We start from the raw sequence: 21,390 nt of genomic DNA on the forward strand, positions 1-21,390 counted from the left end.
TTAATGTATTTACACATTTCCTTTCTAATGTCTCAAGCAACAAAATACCTATCAAATTTGCTCAAAATCATATTTTAAACTATTTAGCAAACTTCTTTTAATAGTAGGCTTGCCCATATTATTCCAGAATATATGGCCTCTAGGCCTAAAGATGAATTGGTGGCAAAAGGCAAGGACCTAGGAGCCCTGAAGTTCTGCCACTTACTAGCTATGTGATCAGGGGACAACTTACTAAGTGTCTCAGGGCCTCAGTTCCCTCATCTGTAAAATGGAGATAATAGTGTCTAACTCACTGGACTGTTATGAGGATTAAGATGAGTTAACATTTATAAAGCAGGCCAGGCACAGTGGCTCATGCCTGTAATCCTAGCACTCTGGGAGGCTGAGGCAGGAGGATCACTTGAGCCCAGGAGTTTGAGGTTGCAGTGAGCTATCACAACACCACTGCACTGTATCTCGGGTGACAGAGCGAGACTCCGTCTCAAAAAAAAAAAAATTTATAAAGCACTTAGAACTATGCCTGGCATAAAGTAAATGGTTATAAATGAACAAATAAAATAAAACAGTGCCAGGAACACTGAGGTAAAATTGGGGATATATGCCCAACAGGGGGAAAAAAATTCAGCCTCTGAATGGAATTTTAAAAAATCATTTTAAGAATTTAACAAATCTTACCAAAATAATATTTTTAAAAATAATGCTCTAGGGTGGCCGGTTAGCTCAGTTGGTTAGAGCGTGGTGCTGATAAAAATAATGCTCTCCGCACACTAATCTTATTATTCAGAATATTGTGACTCGGCCGGGCGCGGTGGCTCACGCCTGTAATCCTAGCACTCTGGGAGGCCGAGGCGGGTGGATCGCTCGAGGTCAGGAGTTCGAGATCAGCCTGAGCAAGAGTGAGACCCCATCTCTACTAAAAATAGAAAGAAATTATATGGACAACTAAAATATATATATATACAAAAAATTAGCCGGGCATGGTGGCGCATGCCTGTAGTCCCAGCTACTCGGGAGGCTGAGACAGTAGGATCGCTTAAGCCCAGGAGTTTGAGGTTGCTGTGAGCTAGGCTGATGCCACAGCACTCACTCTAGCCCGGGCAACAGAGTGAGACTCTGTCTCAAAAAAAAAAAAAAACAAAAAACAAAAAAAAAAACCAGAATATTGTGACTGAAAAACATAAATATATTTCACTGAAATTTAAAACGTTCAAGCAGAATCTATGCACATGTCCCCAAAAAATGGGAGGTGTCAACCTGGCTCTTCAACTTCAGATCATCAGTCTCCTTTTTATTCCATGTCATAAATTTAAGAGGGTCAAAACTGTTTCTAAGACAGTTTGTTCCTTCATCTTTTATTTTTTTTTATTTTTATTTTTTTTGAGATACCATCTCACTCTGTCACCTTGGCTAGAGTGCAGTGGTGGCATCATAGCTCACTACAACCTTAAGCTCCTGGGATCCTCCTGCCTCAGCCTCCCAAGTAGCTGGGACTATAGGCAAAAGCCATGACGCCCGGCTAATTTTTCTATTTTTAGTAGACACGGGGTCTCGCTCTGGCTCAGGATGGTCTATAACTCCTCAGCTCAGGAGATCCTCCTGCCTTGGCCTCCCAGAGTGCTAGGATTACAGGCGTGAGCCACTGCGCCCGGCCCTTTTCCTTCATCTTTGTGTGACACGTCATGGGCTGCATCTACACACCAAAAAGGGTTGTTCAATTGAACATGATATCTGAATCAATTCAGTTAACTGGCTTACTGATATCTTCTGACCAAACAAACTGTACTATCATTTAACTGCACTGAAATCTTTTGTCAGAAGACGAGGGTTCTCCCTGGATAAAACAAATATAATTCTTGGACTTGAAATCTGCCTTATCGGGTCCAAATTAACACTAAAGAATTATTGAAAGAAATTAGGAAAAACTTAAAACCCAAAGGCAATACAAACAGAATACATTTCTTCAACGCCTGAGTGATGAATGGCTGTATTTGCTGCATAGTTTCTTTGTTGTATTTAGGAGCTATCTGTAGGCAAGATGGTGGTGGTGACATGTGGTGGTGGGAAATCCTGTTTATTCACACACAAAATGGAGGGAGAAGCTGATGACCCCATGGCTTTAGAAGGACGGACCTTTTCCTGTTTGTCTCTCCCCCTTTAGGCCATCTCTGCCACTGTGACAAGCCATGCTTTCTACCAGGAAGAAAAGGATGCAGGGAAATTTTTTAAAAAACAAAAACAAAAACAGGCTGGGGTGGTGGCTCATGCCTGTAATCCTAACACTCTGAGAGGCAGAGGTGGAGGACTGCTTGAGGTTTGGAGTTTGAAACCCCTTCTCTACTAAAAATAGAAAAATTAGCTGGGCATAGTGGCCTGAGCCTGCAGCCCCAGCTACTCAGGAGGCTGAGGCAGGAGGGTTGCTTGAGCCCAGGAGTTGGAGGTTGCAGTGAGCTATGATGACACTGCACTCTACCCAGGGCGATGAGGTGACAGTATCTCACAAAAACAAAAACAATAAAACCCTGCATCATTTTCTCCCTATGATATTTAGAGAAGATCTTGTGAAGTCAGGTTCCCACCTGGGGGGTCCCCCAAACCATGTTCTCATTTGAAAACCATTTACGTGAAATTAGTTCCGAAAGCCTCCTTGTCATAATGTAACCATTCTTTACCCCAGCTCCCCCAAATATGGTTTTAAAAATGTTTTATTCAATACTTATAAGTTCCTTGAGCTTTATCACTTAGTGGAACTGCGTAGTCCTCCTTGGCACAGAAAAAGTGGTATGACTTGTTACAAGCTTTTACGTCGCATCCCACGGTGGCTCCTTTTTGACCACAATATGAGCATTTCTACAGAAAAATAGATTTTACTAAGTAAGCACCTGTTTTCCATAATTTTTGTTAAAATTTAAAAGTGTCATTATTATTTAAGTCAGCAGCCCTATATTTTCAGCCTGGGTGTCATTAGCAAAATTCCATCCTCAGCTATAAACATCAGGTATAGTTCTTACGTTTGTCCGTTCACGTGGAGATTTCAGCCAAACCTCAGCTAACTAGAATGCTTGGCACAGATCTGATTAATGATCTGATTAAAAGCAAAGAATGCTTTTTGTTTCAAAAACAACCTCTTTCTTTCTTTTAAAAAGAGATTTCTAAAAAGCAGAGCTACACACTTACCCAGCTCTAGGCAAAGGGACTGTTGGGGACACTAAGACTGGGGCAAGGAGCAGCTGCTGGCTAGGACAGTAAGAGCTGTGTGACCTGGAGACAGTGACTCCTCCTTGCTCAGACTGATTCCTCCCTAGGGCAACAGCACCTTTCTTACAGAGTTACGTGAGCTAAAGTCAGGGAAGCCTCTTTGGAATCTATGCAGTAAGGCAAAAACCAAAAAAAAAAAACCCAACCAACCAAACAAACAAAAACCCTCTTGAGTAACAACCTTTTTTTTCTTAGTTCAATTTATTTGATCCCTTGCTTTTATCTATCTACCCGGTCTTTTGGTATTTTACAGACGACAGTGGTGTGGGGATGCTTGGGCAGACCGTGTGTGCCCGAGGCAGCCTCACTGGTTACGGGGCACACAGCCAGGGCGGAGGCTGCTGGCATCATACTCTAGCTGAGTGACCCAGAGGCACAATGGAGTCACCTTGCCAACAGGAGATGCTCACATGACATCCTAGTAGCAGCACAAGCCAGCATAGAAATAGTTAAAGAAAATTCAAACATAGGTGACAAATAAGATTATGACAAAGGTGGGCCGGGCGTGGTGGCTCACGCCTGTAATCCTAGCACTCTGGGAGGCCGAGGTGGGCGGATCGTTTGAGCTCAGGAGTTCGAGACCAGCCTGAGCAAGAGCGAGACCCCATCTCTACTAAAAATAGAAAGAAATTATATGGACAGCTAAAAATATATATAAAAAAAATTAGCCGGGCATGGTGGTGCATGCCTGTAGTCCCAGCTACTCGGGAGGCTGAGGCAGGAGGATCGCTTGAGCTCAGGAGTTTGAGGTTGCTGTGAGCTAGGCAGACACCACGGCACTCACTCTAGCCTGGGCAACAGAGTGAGACTCTGTCTCAAAAAAAAAAAAAAAAAAAGATTATGACAAAGGTGGAATTTCACATCAGTGCATACAACAATGGCCATTTAATTTTGGTGGTGGTGGGGCAGCTGGCTGGGCATCTAGGAAAAAAAGAAAATTAGATCCCCACCTCATAGTACGCTCTCAAATAAATTCTACTATTTAAAATCTCAAACTACATGAAGCAAAACGAGAACAACAACAACAAAAAACTCTTCAAAAAAATTAGGAAATGCAGGAGAAAGAGACGTGGTATCAGGGTGAAGAAGGCTTTCTGAGGAAGACAGGAAACCCAGAAGCCACAAAGAAAAAGACCGACAGATCTGACTGTATAAATATTTTAATCTTCCATTAGTATAGTGACAGATACCATTTAAAAAATATGAAAAGACAAGGAAAAGACTGAAAGAAGATGTTTGCAGCCTATTAAAGTGTTCAGATTCTGATAACCCACAGAAAAATAGTAACAGGCAAAGCACAGAAAAAGAAATACAAGTGGCCAATAAACATTCATTCATTTAAAGACTGTAGAAGAATGTGGCATTTATTCAGTGTGTGGTAGCTGTGAGGTGGCAGGCCCGGCCTTAGGATGAGGGAAACAGAAGTGGGCAAAGCAGAGAAGGTACGTGCCTGCATGACGTGTACGTTCTAGCGGAGAGAATGTACTATGGTCAAATAAAGCCCATTTTAAAGCATCTCACGAAGTGATATATGCATTGTATAGAATTTAAAACAAAGCCAAGTGACAGCGTCATTGCGTCCCTACCTCAGACTGGGTGGTCAGTAAGTTATCACCTTTGAGGAGGTGACACAGAAGCCAAGATCTAAATAATGACAACGAGGCCTCCTAGCATGTGAAAATGCAGGGGAAAGACATGCTAGGCTGAGGGCCTTAAGTCCTTGTGGCAAGAATGAGCCTTGGCCAGCTGACTAGAAGGACCAGGAGGGACAGCCAGTGTTGCTGGCACAGTGAAGTGGGCAAGGGGGAGTTTCAGGTAAGATCAAAGGAGTAAGAAAGGGCTGGCTCACGTAGGGCTTAGAGCCAGGGTAAGGAGTTGGGATTTTATCTTGGGGCAAGGGAAACAAAAACTGATTAATGTTTTTAAGAGATCATTCTGGCTGCTGGGCTGCTGGGTAGAGAAGGGGCTGGGATAGGGATGGCAGGAGAGCAGCAGGGCGAGTGTCAGTACTCTTCAGCAACCACTGAGAGAGGGGGGTTGGTGGCTTCACCGTACTGGTGTAGTGGCACTGAAGGAAGTGGGCGGATGGATGCAAGATGGACACTGATGGGCTTGAGTTGGGCTGGGAGGTCAACGAGGAAGAGATAATCCTTAGGCTTCTGGCTTGGGCAAATAGATAATAATGGTGCCATTTATTGGGAAGAAGGATGAGCAGGTTTGGCTGGAGTGTGTGTGTGTGTGTGTGTGTGTGTGCATGTGTGTGCACAGGGGGTGGAATTGTGTTCTTTTTTGGCCAGGGATGCTATCAGATATTCAGGTGGATGGATCAGGTTGGTAGTCTGGGATTCTAGGGAGGGGACAGGGCTGGAGATAGAGACAGATTTGAGAGGCCTTGGCATGTGTATAGTTTTAAGCCATGGGAACTGGGTGAGCCACCTAGGAAGGATATTCAGATCCAGGAAGGAGCCCAGGACAGAGCCTTGGGGCACTCCAAATTTTAGAGATTGAGCAGAGGAGAAAGCAGCCAGGCACCTGGTAAGAAACGGCCAGAAAGGTAGGGGACGCTGGGAGTGTGTGTCAAGGAAGCCAAAAGAAGAAAGTGCTTCAAGGTGCAGGGCATGGACAACTGTATGATGAGCACTGCTGAAGGGTTAAATAAGGACAGAGAAGTGACAGTGTGTTTGACCAGTTTCTTGTGTATAAGGATTTCTTTTTTAAGATGACAGGACCATGGATCATGTTTATATGCTGAGGGGGACACGCCCATAGAAAGGGAGACACTGGTGTGAAGGGGGTGGAGGGAAATGCAAGGGCCTGTTCCTTCAGGGGAGGGCTCCACAGCCCACGGGGAGGGTTGAGGGAGGTCAGAGAGTCAGGGGACAGAGCTGGGTGGGCAGAAGCATGGGGTGAGGGCAGTTCCTGTCTAATTGTTTCCATTTTCTCAGTGACAATCAGGCACAGTCAACTTGGGGTTGGGAGAGGTTCTAAAGAGAGAGAAGAGGATGTGAAATAGCAAACGCGAGGGTGGAGGTGAAGCAAACGTACAAGGGAAGTGCTGAAGGCCCTTCTGAGGTTTGTGGCCACCAATCTAAGATGGGGCAGCACAGCTGTGGGTTTTTCCCAATTGTGCACCTGCTCCAGTGCCAGTGCCCACCGCAGACCGGAGGGTTCAACTCCCGGGCGGGGCTGTGCCAGGTGCCAGGAGACGGTGCGTGTGGGTGGGGGGAGGGGAGGCCGGGGGCTTTGCAGTGGGGGGCAGCAGCCGTGTGGTGGGACCCCTGGGTACCGGGATCTCTGAAGAACTGCTGGAGCTGGGACCATGGGAGCCGCCTGAAGAGAAATAATGTCCAGCCTCTTCAGCGACCAGCGAAATGCAAGGTAAAACTTCTCTGCCAGCCTCAAACAAGGACACAGGATATAAGCACAAAGGCGTTCTGGCAGCATCACTTGTGCTAGGGAAAACCCGGAGTCGACTCATCATCTAAGGGAGCGGCTTCGTGGCTTCTGGCGCTCCCTGGGGAAGCCCGGGCAGCCAGTACGCGCGTCCCGTGGGGTCGTGCGCTCACAGCATGGGAACGTGCCCTGATCATTCTGGCCTTCCACACTGCTGCACCTCCCGTTCCCTCTCTGGAATCCCCCTTCGCCATCTTCCTGTCACCTCCCACCCCACTAGGAAGGCTTCCTGAGCCCCGGCTGCGGCTGCGGGAGGAGCCTGCGGCCTTGTGCCCCTCTGAGCTCGTGCCCCGCTGAAGTGAACCCCTCCCCGCACCGGCCTGCCTCCCGCATGGGTGGGCTCGGTGTGCCTGCCCGCATATTCCCAGGGGTCCTTGTTAGTGAGTGGGGGACTATCACTTCAGGTGACTTTTTCCTCCTCTCTCCTCCACTGCCAACCCACCCCAGTCTTCCCAGTAGGGAAATCTGCATCCCAAAGTCGGCGCAAACTCTCCGGGGCACCTGCTTCTTTCTGAATATTATGCCTCCTGTCGGTCAACCCCGCTCATTCCTCAGCCTGCACCTCTTCCTGTGTGAACAACTACTGGAATCGAATGGGGCTTTCCTGAGCTCTACGTGTCCTCACTCAGATCCACTTAACAAAGAGCAACCAAAGTCATCTTTCAGTTGAGGCCTGTCTGATGCTTTCTAATCAGAGGGGCTCCCCGCTCACCCATCTTACCACACCCAAGTCCTGGGGCTGCTGCCCTGTCAGTACTAGTGATGGCGGTGGCCAGTCTTGCCAATTCCTAGGACAGTGCAGACGTCTGGGGCAGGGGCCACAGACTCCATTTTTATGACTTTCTTCCTGCAGTATTGTGTCCACTGCCTGAGAGAGCCTAATTGCAGCATTCCATCTGGACTGTTCCCTTTCACTCTGGACTATTTCTTCTATTCATAAAATGAATCATTACACCCACAGCAGGAAGTTCACGTAGAGCGATGTGTGTAACACCTACCACAGGACACTGCCACCTTGCAAGGACTAAATGAATGTTTGTCCCTAGTCATTAACCTCACTGTGGTTGTGGTCACAGTGTGAGGTGCTCACACTTGCTGTCCTGTTTGCTGAGCTGAGAAGGGCCTTTCCCAGAGGAAGTGGATGGCAATGGACCCAGCAGGATAGCTCCTCAGCACTCCTTCCTTCCCGGATATCCCCCTCATGACCCAGGGGGTGCTGACCCGGTTCCAAGGGCAGATTCTGATTAGTTACGGCCACCCCCACCAACTGGCGCAGAAAGAGGGGTGCAACCTGATTAAACTTTCCGAAGGGCTCTGGCTCCACGCATGGGGGTGACCTTTATGTTCCACTACATGTGAACAAGAAAGCCTGGTGCTCTAGGTTCTGCCTGCAGCTGCCCTGTGACCACAGGGGACCAGCTCATGCTGGGGACAGGAGGGCACAGAGGGAGAACCTGGGCCCCTGATGACATCATGGAGCCACTGAAGCAAGCAACTTTGAAGTGGATGTTTTCCCTCAGTAAGTGAGAAAATAAGCATCCTCTTTGTTAAAGCCAGTTTGAGTTGGGCTTTTCTCTACTTACAGCCAAAAGCATCCTAACTCTTAACTACTTTACTGATGAAGAGTATAGTAGTTTATTTTAAAATATTAAATTTTCAGTTGAATCTAAGTTTCCAATATGGGTCCTACTTCTTTCAGCTCTCCAAGACGCTTCTCTATGACTGGTTTATCAATCAAATAGACTTTCTTTCGAATGCATCCCTGGGGGGTCTGTTCATCCTGTAGGAGTAATAAAATCATTGACACTCACCAGCCTCCTTCCTCTGTAGATTTCTTTCTTTACTGAATTCACATCAAAGTTTCTGTCAAGATTCCGTGCATCATGATCCTCACTTTCCACTAGTGCTGAAGAATACAGCTGCAGATTGGGGAAAAAACCCAAAGTATGCACTAAAGTAATACTGAAAGCCACAAGTCAGAAAATCATACCAAAAAGTTCTCACCAGGGGTGGAAGATGGATTGAGGGTAGAACAGTGACCACCTTTTGGGGTGGATGAGCAGACCACAAGCCACCCCACTTCTTTGGGAGTGACCCTACTCCCCAGGCATGTTTCATACTCTGTAATCCTGACCCCCAGTGGCTAACTGGACCTGGGTGGGACTCTGATGCCACATTGGGCCAATCTGATTCTCTGTCCTGAAAATGTGGAGTTGGCTCTGAGCAACAGCCAAAGCCACATGGTCAGAGTAAGTCAATCTGCAAAGAAAGAAAAGCAAAAACAAGGGCTAGAGAGAGGCCATTCTGGGTTCCTGATGGCTTTCCAGCTCCTGTTTCCTAGACCCACCTACATGCCTGCCTTTAGGAGCCAGGAAATGCCCCACAACCTTATTCCAAACCTCCTTTTATATCTAGGCCTGCTCAAGTTTCTATGTGCTACTTGAAACCAAAAGAATCCAACCTCCCTTCTGAATTAAAGATCAATGTTACACATAATTCAGATAACAAAGGGCGTGAAAGAGAAAATTTTTGTGACATTGGTACAGGCAAAAATTTCTTATGAAAGCAGAAACCATAAAGAAAAAGCTAATAAGTTGGACTTCACTATAAAAATTGTTTGCTCTTTGAAAGCCATCGCTAAGAAAGAAAGGCAAGCCAGAGATTGGGAGAAAATATTCACAATACATATATCTGACAAAAGACTTCTATCAGAATATAGAAAAAACTTACAGCTCAATAATAAGACAAGCAATTCAATTAAAAGTGGGCAAAAAATTTGAACGGACACTTCATAACAGAAGGTTTATGAATGGCAAATAAATACACAACAAGACGCTCAATATCATCAACCCTCAGGCAAACTAAGACACGAGATACCAATATATACACTAGACTGGCCCAAAATAAAAAGACTGAAAATACCAAGTGTTGTTGAGGATGTGGAGCAAATGAAACTCTGCCATATTTTTGGCAGAAGTGTAAAATGACACAATCAATTTTAAAGTTACTATATACTTACTTCATGACCTAGCAATTGTACTTCTAGGTATTCACCCAAGAGAAATAAAAGCCTATGTCCACACAAAAACTCAAAAACATATATTCATAGCAGATTTTATCATAATGGCCCTAAACTGGAAATAACACATATGTCTATCAAAGGTGAATAGAAAAACAAATTGTGATATATCCATTCAATTGAATACCATGAAGAAATAAACGGAACGAAATACACACACACAGACAACATCATGGACGAATCTCCAAAACACTGTGCTGAGAAACAAAGCCAGACAGAAACGAGTACATATTGCAGGATTCCTTTCATATGAAATTTGAGAAAAGATAGACTAATTTTTTTTTTTTTTTTGAGACAGAGTCTCACTCTGTTGCTCAAGCTGGAGTGCAGTGGCATCATTATAACTCACTGCAGTCTCAAACTCCCGGGCTCAAGCGATCCTCCTGCCTCAGCCTCTCGAGTAGCTGGAACTACAGGTATGTGCTACCACACCCAGCCTGATAAGGCCAATCTATAGGGACTTGGGGTAGGAAGGATTAATGGCAAAAGGCATGAGGGAATCTTCCGAGGTAATGGCAATGTTCTATAGCTTGATCGCAGTCGTGGTTACATGGGTGTGTACATGTCTCAAAACTTTTCAAACTGGACACTTAAAATGGGTGTATTTTGTTTTATGCAAATTATACCAATAAAATTAGCTACAAATAGTAGCAAATCAACATCAGAAGTACACTGGAATAAAATATCATGATCAAATAGTGTTAATTTCAGAATGGTTTAACAGCAGAAAAAAATATAAGTATCTCACACATTACTAACATTAAAAAGGGAAAAACCTGAGATATGAAAACTAAATGCAACCCATGAACTGGAATCGTTTGTTATAAAGGATGTTATTAGCACAACAGGTGAAACTGGAGTAGTTTGAAGATTAGGTGGTAATAATGTAATAACATTAATTTCCTAATTGTGATGGTTATTTTGTGATTATGTAAGAGCATGTCTTTGTATGTATAAAATACACACAAAGTATTCAGGAGAGATGACAAATCATTTAATTTAAAATGGTTCTGGTCAGAAAAAAAGAAAGTTCTTTGCACTATATGTGCAACTTTTCTGTAAGTTTGAGATTTTAAAAAACTATCAAATTATGTACATAAAAAGTAAAATGAAATAAAGTATCCAGCCCTGTTTGCAGCCACAGAAAGACAGAGAAAGAACCCAGAAGATCATTTCAATAGATGCAGAACAAGCATTTCATAATATTCAATACTCTAATTTTTAGCAAACTAGAGATAAAAGGTAACTTCCTTATTTTAATAAAATGAAATCATTAAAAACCTAAAGCATACAGAAATTTATTGGTAAGACCTTAGAAGCATCCCATTGATATCTGAAACAAGACAGGGCTCCCTACTTTAACTGCTTCTAATCACCACTATGATAGAATGTTTTAGAAATGCAATAAAACAAGGAAAAGAAATTAAGAGGCCCCCAAATTAAAGGTAAATAAATAAAATTGCCTTTATTCACAGATGAGAATTGTCCAGATACAATATCCAGATACATCTAGAGACTTTTAGAACTAAGGGAAGATTGCTGGATGAGGTAAATAAAAATCAACAGAGTTTAAATACCTAGATAATAGCTCATTTAAAAAGGTATTAGAAAAAAGTAATAGAACAGAACAAAAAACAAACCCAGCAGGCCTAATCCAAAGTTCTAGACCACTACAGAGAAAAAAAAAATTATTGACTCACATATCATGAGGGTGTCTATTTTTTCCAATTCATCTACAAATTAAATTGAATTTTTGTGAAGTCTGAAAAACTGATCCCAAAATTCAAAGCACCAAAACAATAACCAAGGCTTATTCTAAAGCCATAGCGTAGTTGTCCTTCAGTATCTTTGTGGAACTGGATCCAGGAACCCCTGCCAAAATCCAATGCTCAGAGTCCCTTACATATGAAATAGCATAGTATTTGCATATAACCTACACACCTCCCCCTGTACACAGACGGTCCCCAATATACAATGGTTCAACTTAGGATTTTTTTGACTTTACGGTGGTAGAAAAATCTGCAGAAACTGTACTTCACGCACTCATACAACCATTCTGTTTTTCACTCAGGACAGTATTCAATAAATTACATGAGATATTCAACATTTTATTATAAAATAGGCTTTGTGTTAGATGATTTTACCTAATGTTTTGGGCATGTTTAAGGTAGGTGAGGCAAAGCTATGATGTTTGGTAAGTTAGGTGTATTAGATGCATTTTCTTTTTTTTTTTTGAGACAGAGTCTCACTCTGTTGCCCAGGCTAGAGTGAGTGCCGTGGCGTCAGCCTAGCTCACAGCAACCTCAAACTCCTGAGCTCAAGCGATCCTCCTGTCTCAGCCTCCCGAGTAGCTGGGACTACAGGCATGCGCCACCATGCCCGGCTAATTTTTTTTTTTTTTCTATATATATTTTTAGCTGTCCATATAATTTCTTTCTATTTTTAGTAGAGGTGGGGTCTCGCTCTTGCTCAGGCTGGTCTCGAACTCCTGAGCTCAAACGATCCGCCCACCTCGGCCTCCCAGAGTGCTAGGATTACAGGCGTGAGCCACCGCGCCCGGCCGCATTTTCAATTTATGGTATTTTCAACTTACAATGGGTTTATGGGGACATAACTTCATCCTAAGTCGAGGAGGATCTGTACATTAAATCATCTCTAGATTACTTATCTAATGCAATGTAAATGCTATGTAAATTGTTGTTATGTTTTTAAAAAATTTGTGATTTAAAAATTGTTGTGTTGTTATTTTTTAGTGTGTTTTTCCCCCAAATATTTTCGATCTGCGGTTGGCTGAATCAGCAGATGTGGAGGGCTGACTGTAATTAAGACAGTGTTTGTTATACCAGCACAGGGACAGGAAACCAGAAACAGATCCACATGCACATGACAGATGATATTATCAGCACTTTAGGTCTAAAGCTTGAGGGTTCTAGAACTAGACTACCTGGGTGAGGATCCTTGCTCAGTCACTTACTAGCCATGGGACCTTGGGAAAGGTCTCTCCATGCCTCAGTGGTTTTATCTTTAGTTTGAGAATAGTAACAGTACCTACCTGTTAGGGTTGCTGTGAGGATTAATAGTTTAATGTAGGTAAGGCTCCCAGAACATTACCTTGCACACAGTGAACACCAAATAATAATAATAGCTATCATTATTATTATTAAAAATTCTTAGTAATTATAACTACAAATCCAAAGGAAAGGATAGATTATTCAATAAATAGAGCTGGGGAAAGTTGTTAACCATGTGGTAAAATAAAATTAGATTTCTACTTTACAATAGTAAAATTCCAGTTGGATTAAGAAACTAAATGAGAAAAGCAAAATTTTAAAACTTGGGGGGAAAAAGGTAGAATCTTAGTACAGAAAAGAATTTCTTAGGGGGAAAAAACCCCAAATGATAAAGGAAAATAATAATGAATTTAACTACAGTATTTTAAACGTCTGTCTGACAGAAAACACGGTAAGTATAATTAAAAGCCAACATACGTAATAAAGCAATAGGATCTATTTCTATATAAATAAATACATATAAGCAAAAAAAAAAAGTCTCAAAGATAAAGTAAAGCCTATGAACACACCATTCTCAGAAGCAGAAACCAAATGGTGCATAAGCGCATCAAATGATATGCAACCCCACCAGGAACCAGGGAAATGCAAATGAAAATAAGATACGGTTTCACACCTATGAGAGAGGAAAAAATTAAAATCTCATAATATCAAATGTTGGCAAAGATGAAGAGAAACATACTCTGAAACAAGTTTAGTGGAAGTCAAAGTTGGCATAATCTCTTTGGAGAACAATTTGGCAAATTTAGTGAAGTGCAAAATGCTCCCCCCTTGGCCCCAGCAATTCTGCTCTTAGCTATACCCTAGACCAGAGAAGTTCTCACATATATAAGGATACCTAGACAGGAATGTTCATGACAACGTGTTAGTCATAGAAAAGAAAATACTGGAAAAAATGTCTACTCACAGAAGAATATTTAAATGGTGTTATAGTCATGAAATGAAACACTATAATATATTTAAAATGAAAAACTTAGAGCTATGTTCACCAACATTGATAAATCTCAAAAATCTGTAGAGTTTGATAGAAATTATATCTGGCTAGAAGGTCTATGGCTGTCTGCAATATATGAAATATTTCATTAAAATACTTTTAAAGAAGGTTCTTCACCATAGTTCTTTTTCTTTGTGTGTTTGACCAGTTATAAATAAAATTAAAAGTAATCCTAAAATGATAAGGTCTGAAACAGTTCAAAGTTAGAAAAATAAGCTCCCCAAATCCTCACTTAAAAGCTCAAACCATGGTTAACTTGTTATTCTTTGTATTCAAAGCACCATTTATCTATTCTGGTATGTTCTACCCTAGAAGTACTTATGTACATTCAAGTAAGTTTTCAAGTAACTTACCAAACAATTTTCATGAGCAGCTATATTCTCTGCTTGAGCAAAGTACAGGACACTATACTCGACACCTTTGGGGCAGAGTGCACACGTCCTTTTTTCCATCTTTTCTGCAACCTGAAAGACACCTATAAGTGACATCCCTGGTGAGAGACGGAAAAGTGGAATTTCTTGGTCTCACTAACTCCTCCTCCAGTCTTATAGTAGAAAATTCTCAATTTCCAGGGAGACAAAAAAATCAAGGATACAAGTAGAAAATCAACTTTCTGTTTTCTAATGGGCTAATAAAAAAATTAATGAATCATAAAAATGCCTAAAAGTGAGGAAAACCTGTATTCAAGAAACACAATGTAAACTAAAAATAAAATCCTAAGCTCCTCAGTGACTGAATGGACCCCCTCTTGGCCAAGGAGACCCCAAAAAAACCTTAAAATTGAGTTCCTGGCCACAACTGGAAGGAAGGGAGGTCGGACAGGCCTCACAACCCCTCCCTTTTGGAGTTGAGACACATCTGACCAGCATTAATGTTCAAATAGAGATCATAGGACTGACAAAACAGACTCTTTGTGGCAATAAGAGACCAAATTATAAACAAGGCCTAAAGCAATGCCAGTTAAGGGTCAAACCTGTAGGCCATCTACCTTGCTAAACAGGTCATTTTGACCCAGTCATCTCTTCTGCTAACTCCAAGTTTTTACACAAAGCTTTATTCCTTTAACCAGTTGCAAATTAAAGAATCTCTAAATCCACCTAAGGCTTGTAAGCACCTCCCCACCCCTCACTTCAAGGTAACCCGCCCTTTGGGGCCGAACGAATGTATACCCTCGGATACCCTCGAGGTACTGATGTATGTCTTTGCCTGTAACTTCTGCCTCCCTGAAATGTATGAAACCAAACTGTCATCTGACCACCTTGGGACCACTCACTCGAGGCTTCTTGGGTTTGTATGCCTCCCCACCCCTCCCATGGTCATTCATATTGGCTCAGAATAAACCTCTTTAAATTACTTCACAGAGTTTGTTTTCTTCTGTTAATAATAACCAGGAATTTAAATATAGGCAAAGCTCTCAAAACATTGCCTTGCCCATAGCCAGTCCTCAATAATAATCATCGTTACTGTCAATACAAATCAAGAAGAAAACAATGGTGTATTCAAGAAATAGTGTTCTTGTTAACTCTTTGTAAAAAAAAAAAAAAGTTAGATTCCTATGCCATATTATATTAAAAATAAATTCTAGGAGAATTAAAGAAGTACATGAGTAATGTAATTCAACGTCTTGATTAGTTAGGTGAGAAAGATATATGAAGGCGTCACCAGTGTAAAGGTTCTTGCTAATGTCACAGAAAGGAATTTCAGGATGTGCACACAACCCAGTGATAGTGGCGAGTTTACTGAATGAAAGGGGACAGGCTTAGGAAAGGCTCGTGCAGATGCGAGAGTACACGCCCAAGAAAGAGAGAAACTCGAAAGGAGCAAGTGCCCCACCCTCCTCCCCTGCTCATACTTCGCTGACTACCTACTCTAACAAAGGTAGGAAATAGGTTTTTTTTTTTTTTTTTTTTAAAGGAGAGGAATGGAAGAAAGGAAAGAAACCCAAGGTAAGAACTAAGAAGAAAAGGAAGGAGGCAGAGAGAGGGAGAAAAAAGCCAGCAGTTAGGAAGATCTCCACCGGTGTGTCAGTAAGAGGTGAGCTGCTCAAACTCATTTGCTATTAATTTGGCCAAAAGAATCCATTTAAGGCCGGGCGTGGTGGCTCACACCTGTAATCCTAGCACTCTGGGAGGCTGAGGCAGGACTGCTTGAGCTCAGGAGTTTGAGACCAGCCTGAGCAAGAGCAAGACCCCCGTCTCTACTAAAAATAGAAAGAAATTAGCCAAACAACTAAAAATAGAAAAAATTAGCCAGGCATGGTGGCACATGCCTGTAGTCCCAGCTACTCGGGAGGCTGAGGCAGTAGGATCGCTTGAGCCCAGGAGTTTGAGGTTGCTGTGAGCTAGGCTGATGCCACGACACTCTAGCCCAGGCAAGATAGTGAGACTCTGTCTCAAAAAAAAAACAAAAAACAATCCATTTAAGATTTTTTTTGCCCACTGAAATGCTTGTCTTCTTAATTCCTTTGGTTTTCTGTAGTAGAAAACAGCTTTTATTTTCATCTTCAAATTTTAGTTTTGAAACAGATTTATTTTACCATTTAATGAAGAAAGTTTTATTTTTTATTTATTATTATTTTTTGAGGCAGGGTCTCTGTGTTGCCCGAGCTAGGGTGCAGCAGCATCATCATAGCTCACTGCAACCTTGAACTCCTGTGCTCAAGGGATCCTCTGCCTTAGCCTTGCTCCCCAGCAGTTAGGACTACAGGTGCGAGCCACCTCACCCAGCTAATTTTTCTACTTTTCTATTGTATTTTGACTTGCAGTATTGCTCAGGCTGGTCTCTAATTCCTGGGCTTAAGCTATCCTCTTCCTTTGGCCTCCCAAAATGCTACACTACCCTACCCAGGCTTTAATGGCAAAAGTTTTAAATCTAGATGAGGTTAACTACTTAATAGGTTCCTAAAAGTCCCGTTTGTTATTCAGATCTCTTGTTCTTTCTCTCCCTCTCTCTTTCAGTTTTCCTCTTTCTAAATCAGGTCTTTCATTTTACAAAGTTAGAAGACTGCATTGGAGCTAGCATTTATTTCACATTCATATGAGTTTCTTTAATTAATTTGTTTCTTGGATTTGGGTCCCGCCTAGTGAGGATACAAATTAGTAGCACCTTGCTCCCCACCAACCAAGAAAAAGGAGTGAGATAGAGTGAAAACTGCTCAGATGAAATGGGCTTTTTTTGTTTTTTCATTCATCTCAAACCACCCAGGATTTGGGAGCACTTCTTGCGTGCGAGTCACTGTTGGGTGCTCTAGACCAGCGCTGTCCAACAGAAACATAAAGCGAGCCACAAATGTGAGCTACAGGTGTCACTGAAAATTTTTTAGAAGCCTCATTTAAAAAGCAAAAAAAGAGGCCAGGCACGGTGGCTCACGCCTGTAATCCCAGTGCTTTGGGAGGCTGAGGCGGGAGGATGGCTTGAGCCCAGGAGTTACAGGCTACAGTGAGTTATGATCACATTGTTACTGGAGAGTGACTGTCCCCCGTCCTTGTGCTAGAACACAAAGAATTGCAACCGAACACCAAAGCAGTAAAGCGCAGTGAAAGAAATTTATCAAGCAAGTATACCTCCAGACATGGTGGCGGGGGGCGTGTCAAGAAAGATTAGCAAGAGATGATACACTCCAAAAGCGGACAGGAACAGGAACAAGTCCCAGCAGACAGTGGCCCTGGGGTCTCCTTTTCTTTCTCCTGACTTCCTCATTCTTGGATTGCAGTCCCCTGGCCAATGGGAAAGTTATCTCCTCCCATCAGTTGGGCGGGGGAGTGTTTTACTTTATTAGTTCAGGCCCGGATGTGTAGTGGCTTTCAAAGCCCATGGGCGGGGAAAGGAGGACCGGGAAGCTGCAAGGCTAATCTATGGTAATGATGCTATAATGGAGTCAGGCTCATTTGCGGACACTCTTACCCTCCATCGGCGCACGCGGCGCACGCGGGGCCCATGGGACTTCCCCCAAGCCGGAGCCGGCAAGGTCTATCTACAATGGGTGCTGCAGCTCGCCCACAGCTTTTGTCTTCATTGATCTATAACCCTAATTTTGTTCCTAATGTTTCCGACACCTGAGCTCTTTCAGTGCCACCTGTGTTCCCTTGCCTAATATCCCGCCTCCATATCAATTGTTCTCTCACCTGGGTGACCCTGTCTCAAAAAAAAGATAAATAAAAAATTTAAAAAAAAAAGCAAAAAAAAGAAACAGGTGAAACCAATTTTAATACTCGCTTTATATAAGCAAATATATCCAAGAACACTATATCCTTTCAGCATTTAGTCAATGTAAAAATTATAACTTATTCTTTTGTACTGAGTCTTTGAACTCCAGTGTGTCTTGTGCTTATAGCGGGGTCTCCACTGGAAAAGCCACATTTTAAGTGCTCTACAGGCACATGTGGTGAGTGGCTACTGTACTGAACAGCAAAGCAGAGGATATGAAGAAATGTGAGGCCGGGAGCAGTGGCTCACGCCTGTAATCCCAGCACTCTGGGAGGCTGAGGCGGGAGGATGGCTTGAGGTCAGGAGTTTGAGACCAGCCTGAGCAAGAGCAAGACCCCATCTTTACTAAAAATAGAAAGAAATTAGCTGGACAACTAAAAATATATGTAGAAAAAATTAGCCAGGCATGGTGGCGCATGCCCGTAGTCCCAGCTACTCGGGAGGCTGAGGCAGGAGGATCGCTTGAGCCCAGGAGTTTGAGGTTGCTGTGAGCTAGGCTGACGCCACAGCACTCTAGCTCGGGCAACAGAGTGAGACTCTGTCTCAAAAAAAAAAAAGAAATATGAGAGAACTGGAGCCTGCAAGCAGCTTACAAAATAAACAAGGAGACCAAATAGCAATTAGGAAAATAAAATAGCAGAATAAATGCCACAAAGTAATACAACTACCAAGTGAGTGGGAAATCCAATTAATGTTATTAGGGAGGTAGAGAAGGAAGTGCTCCTTGTGGCAAGGAGTGTTGTCAAGGGCATGGGCCTTGACCTGGTACAACTCGCAGATGAATGCGAGGGATGTTGCAGATGGGCCTGCCACGTGGGAAAAGGCCCTGAGGTCTAAGCAGAGATGGTAAACCAGCCAGGCTGGAAAGGAGAGGCTGTGCATAAGAACCTAGAGAAGGATTTGAGAAACAAAGGTGAAAGGCTGCCAGGGAGCCCACTGGATTTAAAAACATAAAGGGACAGCTAGGCTAGGTTAGATGATGAAGCCAAAGGAAAGTGCAGAGAGAAGTGGATCATAATGTAGATGTGAATTTAATATGAAATAAAGTGGCATTTGCATTTCTTTTCTCTAAGGCACTGATGTTCTTAGCCCATTTTTCTATTGAGTTACCCACTGTTTTCTTATTCGTTTATAAGAGCTTGTTATGTAGTCAGCGTATTAACCCTTTGTTGGTCCTATATGTGGTCATTTAACTTTGTTTATAATGTTCTTTGATATAGAGATGTTTAAATGTTTTATTTGATGAAATTACAACCATCTTTTATTTTATGGTTTCTATTCCTGGGTGAGGAGGGACACACTTAGAAAACATTTACCTCTATTTTCTTCTACAATTTTAATTTATTTAAAAATGGAAATATTAATTAATATGGAATTTATTTTATTATAAAGTATGAGATGGGATCTAACTTATTTTGTAATGGTTAGCTACTTGTTTAAAATCTCCTTTTCAGGCTGGGCATAGTGGCTCACACCTATAATCCTAGCACTCTGGGAGGCCAAGGCAGGAGGATTGCTTGAGGCCAGGAGTTTGAGACCAGCCTGAGCAACATAGTGAGAACCTCTCTCTACAAAAGTAGAAAATTAGCCGGATATGGTGGCGCACGCCTATTGTCCCAGCTACTCGAGAGGCTGAGGCAGGAGGATCCCTTGAGTCCAGGAGTTCAAGGTTGCAGTGAGCTATGATTGCACCACTGCGCTCCAGCCTGGGTGACAGAGAGAGACCTTGTCTCAAAAAGAACAAAAAAAATCCCCCCCAAACCCCAGAAAACTCCTTTCCAGGAAGAGGATGACATGAACTAAGGCATCAAGCCATAAAACATCCTATGTGGCAAGCATATGAAATGAATATTTCATTCAATTAGAACATAGATGGGCTGTAAGATGAGGAGGCACAAGAGATGAAGTTCCATCCTGACCTCCTCCCCAAACTCCAGACTGCTATAACCAACTTCTTCCATGTCTGGGATTTTCTCAAACTGAATATGTCCCAGAGAAAACTCTTGTTTTCCTCACTGGAAAGGATACACACACACTCTCTACTAAATATAGAAAAAAAAAAAAATTAGCTGGGCGCAGTGGCGAGTGCCTGGAGTCCCAGCTACTAGGAAGGCTGAGGCAGGAGGATCACTTGAGCCCAGGAGTTTGAGGTTGCTGTGTGCTAGGCTGATGCCATGGGCACTCTTGCCTGGGCAACAGAACAAGACTCTGTCTCAAAAAAACAAACAAACAAAAAAGATAAAAATTATTAAAAATGAACATGATTTAGAGGAAATCTCTAAATCTCCAAACCAGCACCGGTTTACCAGTCCAGAACATAACCATATCCTACTGGAATGTGGTAAATGAAATTACAGGATTAGTGAATCTTATTCATCAGTCTTACTCATTTCTTTTTCTTTTAATTTCAAATTCATAGTTTCAGTTTCACTCATTTCTTTTTCTTTTTTTAATTTCAAATTCATAGTTTCAGTTTCACTCATTTCTTTAGTGGCAGAATGTGTTCCTTGGCCATCCTTTCTGGCTACCCCAGATTCTGTCTCCTGGGTGGACTGCCCTTGTCTGGTGGGCTTTAAGACCATCTCTAGGTAGAGAAGTTTTGGGAAGGAAACCCTTATAGAGTCTATAGCCTTAGCAATCCATTCCCTGGTGGAGGTGGGCCTGGAGATTGCCAAAGAGACAGAATCGCTGTGTTGTTTGAATGAGCCATAGTTCTCATGTTTCAGGTTTGTAACTTTCTGCAGCTTTATTCTTTCTTGGCTATCAATTTCGTTTTTGAGAATTCTACAATCCTGTAGGTAAAAATATAAAAAATAAAATCCTGTAGTGTTATCAGGTCAGTTTCTGTGAGTCCTCAGGCTTGCTAAACCTGGAGGTCCCCTGGGGAGCACTGCTGATGGTCATTGTTCTTGGGTCTCAGCTACGGATGGAAACCGATGGGCTTCTCCCTAAAATATAAGACACACCTGTAGTATCCCTCCCATCTGAATCCATTTGGTTCCTGAGTTTAGATGGCAAAGGATAACAGGTTGCCCAAATGAGTTTCAAATGAGGCTTAGCAAGAGTTCAGGTAGTAAGATATGCCTATCTATGTAAAAGTCCCCAGTGTCACTCTCCCAACTACACAGTCATGTGCTTCCTCCAGTCTAGAATAATAAATGAGCTAGAAGAACCAAGATCTTTTAGGACACTATGATACTGGGGTATGTAGAAGGAAGAAGCCACTAGGGAGAGCCTGTGAGTCCCACCCCATCCTCTTCCTGGAACATCCTATCAACCTTTCTACCTTTGCTGATTTGCCCTTTAAAACCAAGATCACGGTGGCTCGCACCTGT

General features: G+C 42.6%; 1 protein-coding gene across 1 annotated transcript in view; it reads right to left on the reverse strand.

Moving 5' to 3' along the window:
- Positions 1 to 21,390, reverse strand: part of PHF11 (PHD finger protein 11) — a 32,529-nt gene that overhangs the window by 10,029 nt on the left and 1,110 nt on the right. The window contains exons 2-4 of the mRNA XM_069467711.1: positions 14,203 to 14,324; positions 8,520 to 8,627; positions 2,714 to 2,847 (exon numbers count right to left, since the gene is read on the reverse strand). Of these exons, the coding sequence (XP_069323812.1) occupies positions 2,714 to 2,847; positions 8,520 to 8,627; positions 14,203 to 14,324 (364 nt within the window). The remainder of the gene's footprint in view (positions 1 to 2,713; positions 2,848 to 8,519; positions 8,628 to 14,202; positions 14,325 to 21,390) is intronic.

This window comes from Eulemur rufifrons, chromosome 4 (genome assembly GCF_041146395.1).
Source record: "Eulemur rufifrons isolate Redbay chromosome 4, OSU_ERuf_1, whole genome shotgun sequence".
NCBI lineage: Eukaryota > Metazoa > Chordata > Mammalia > Primates > Lemuridae > Eulemur > Eulemur rufifrons.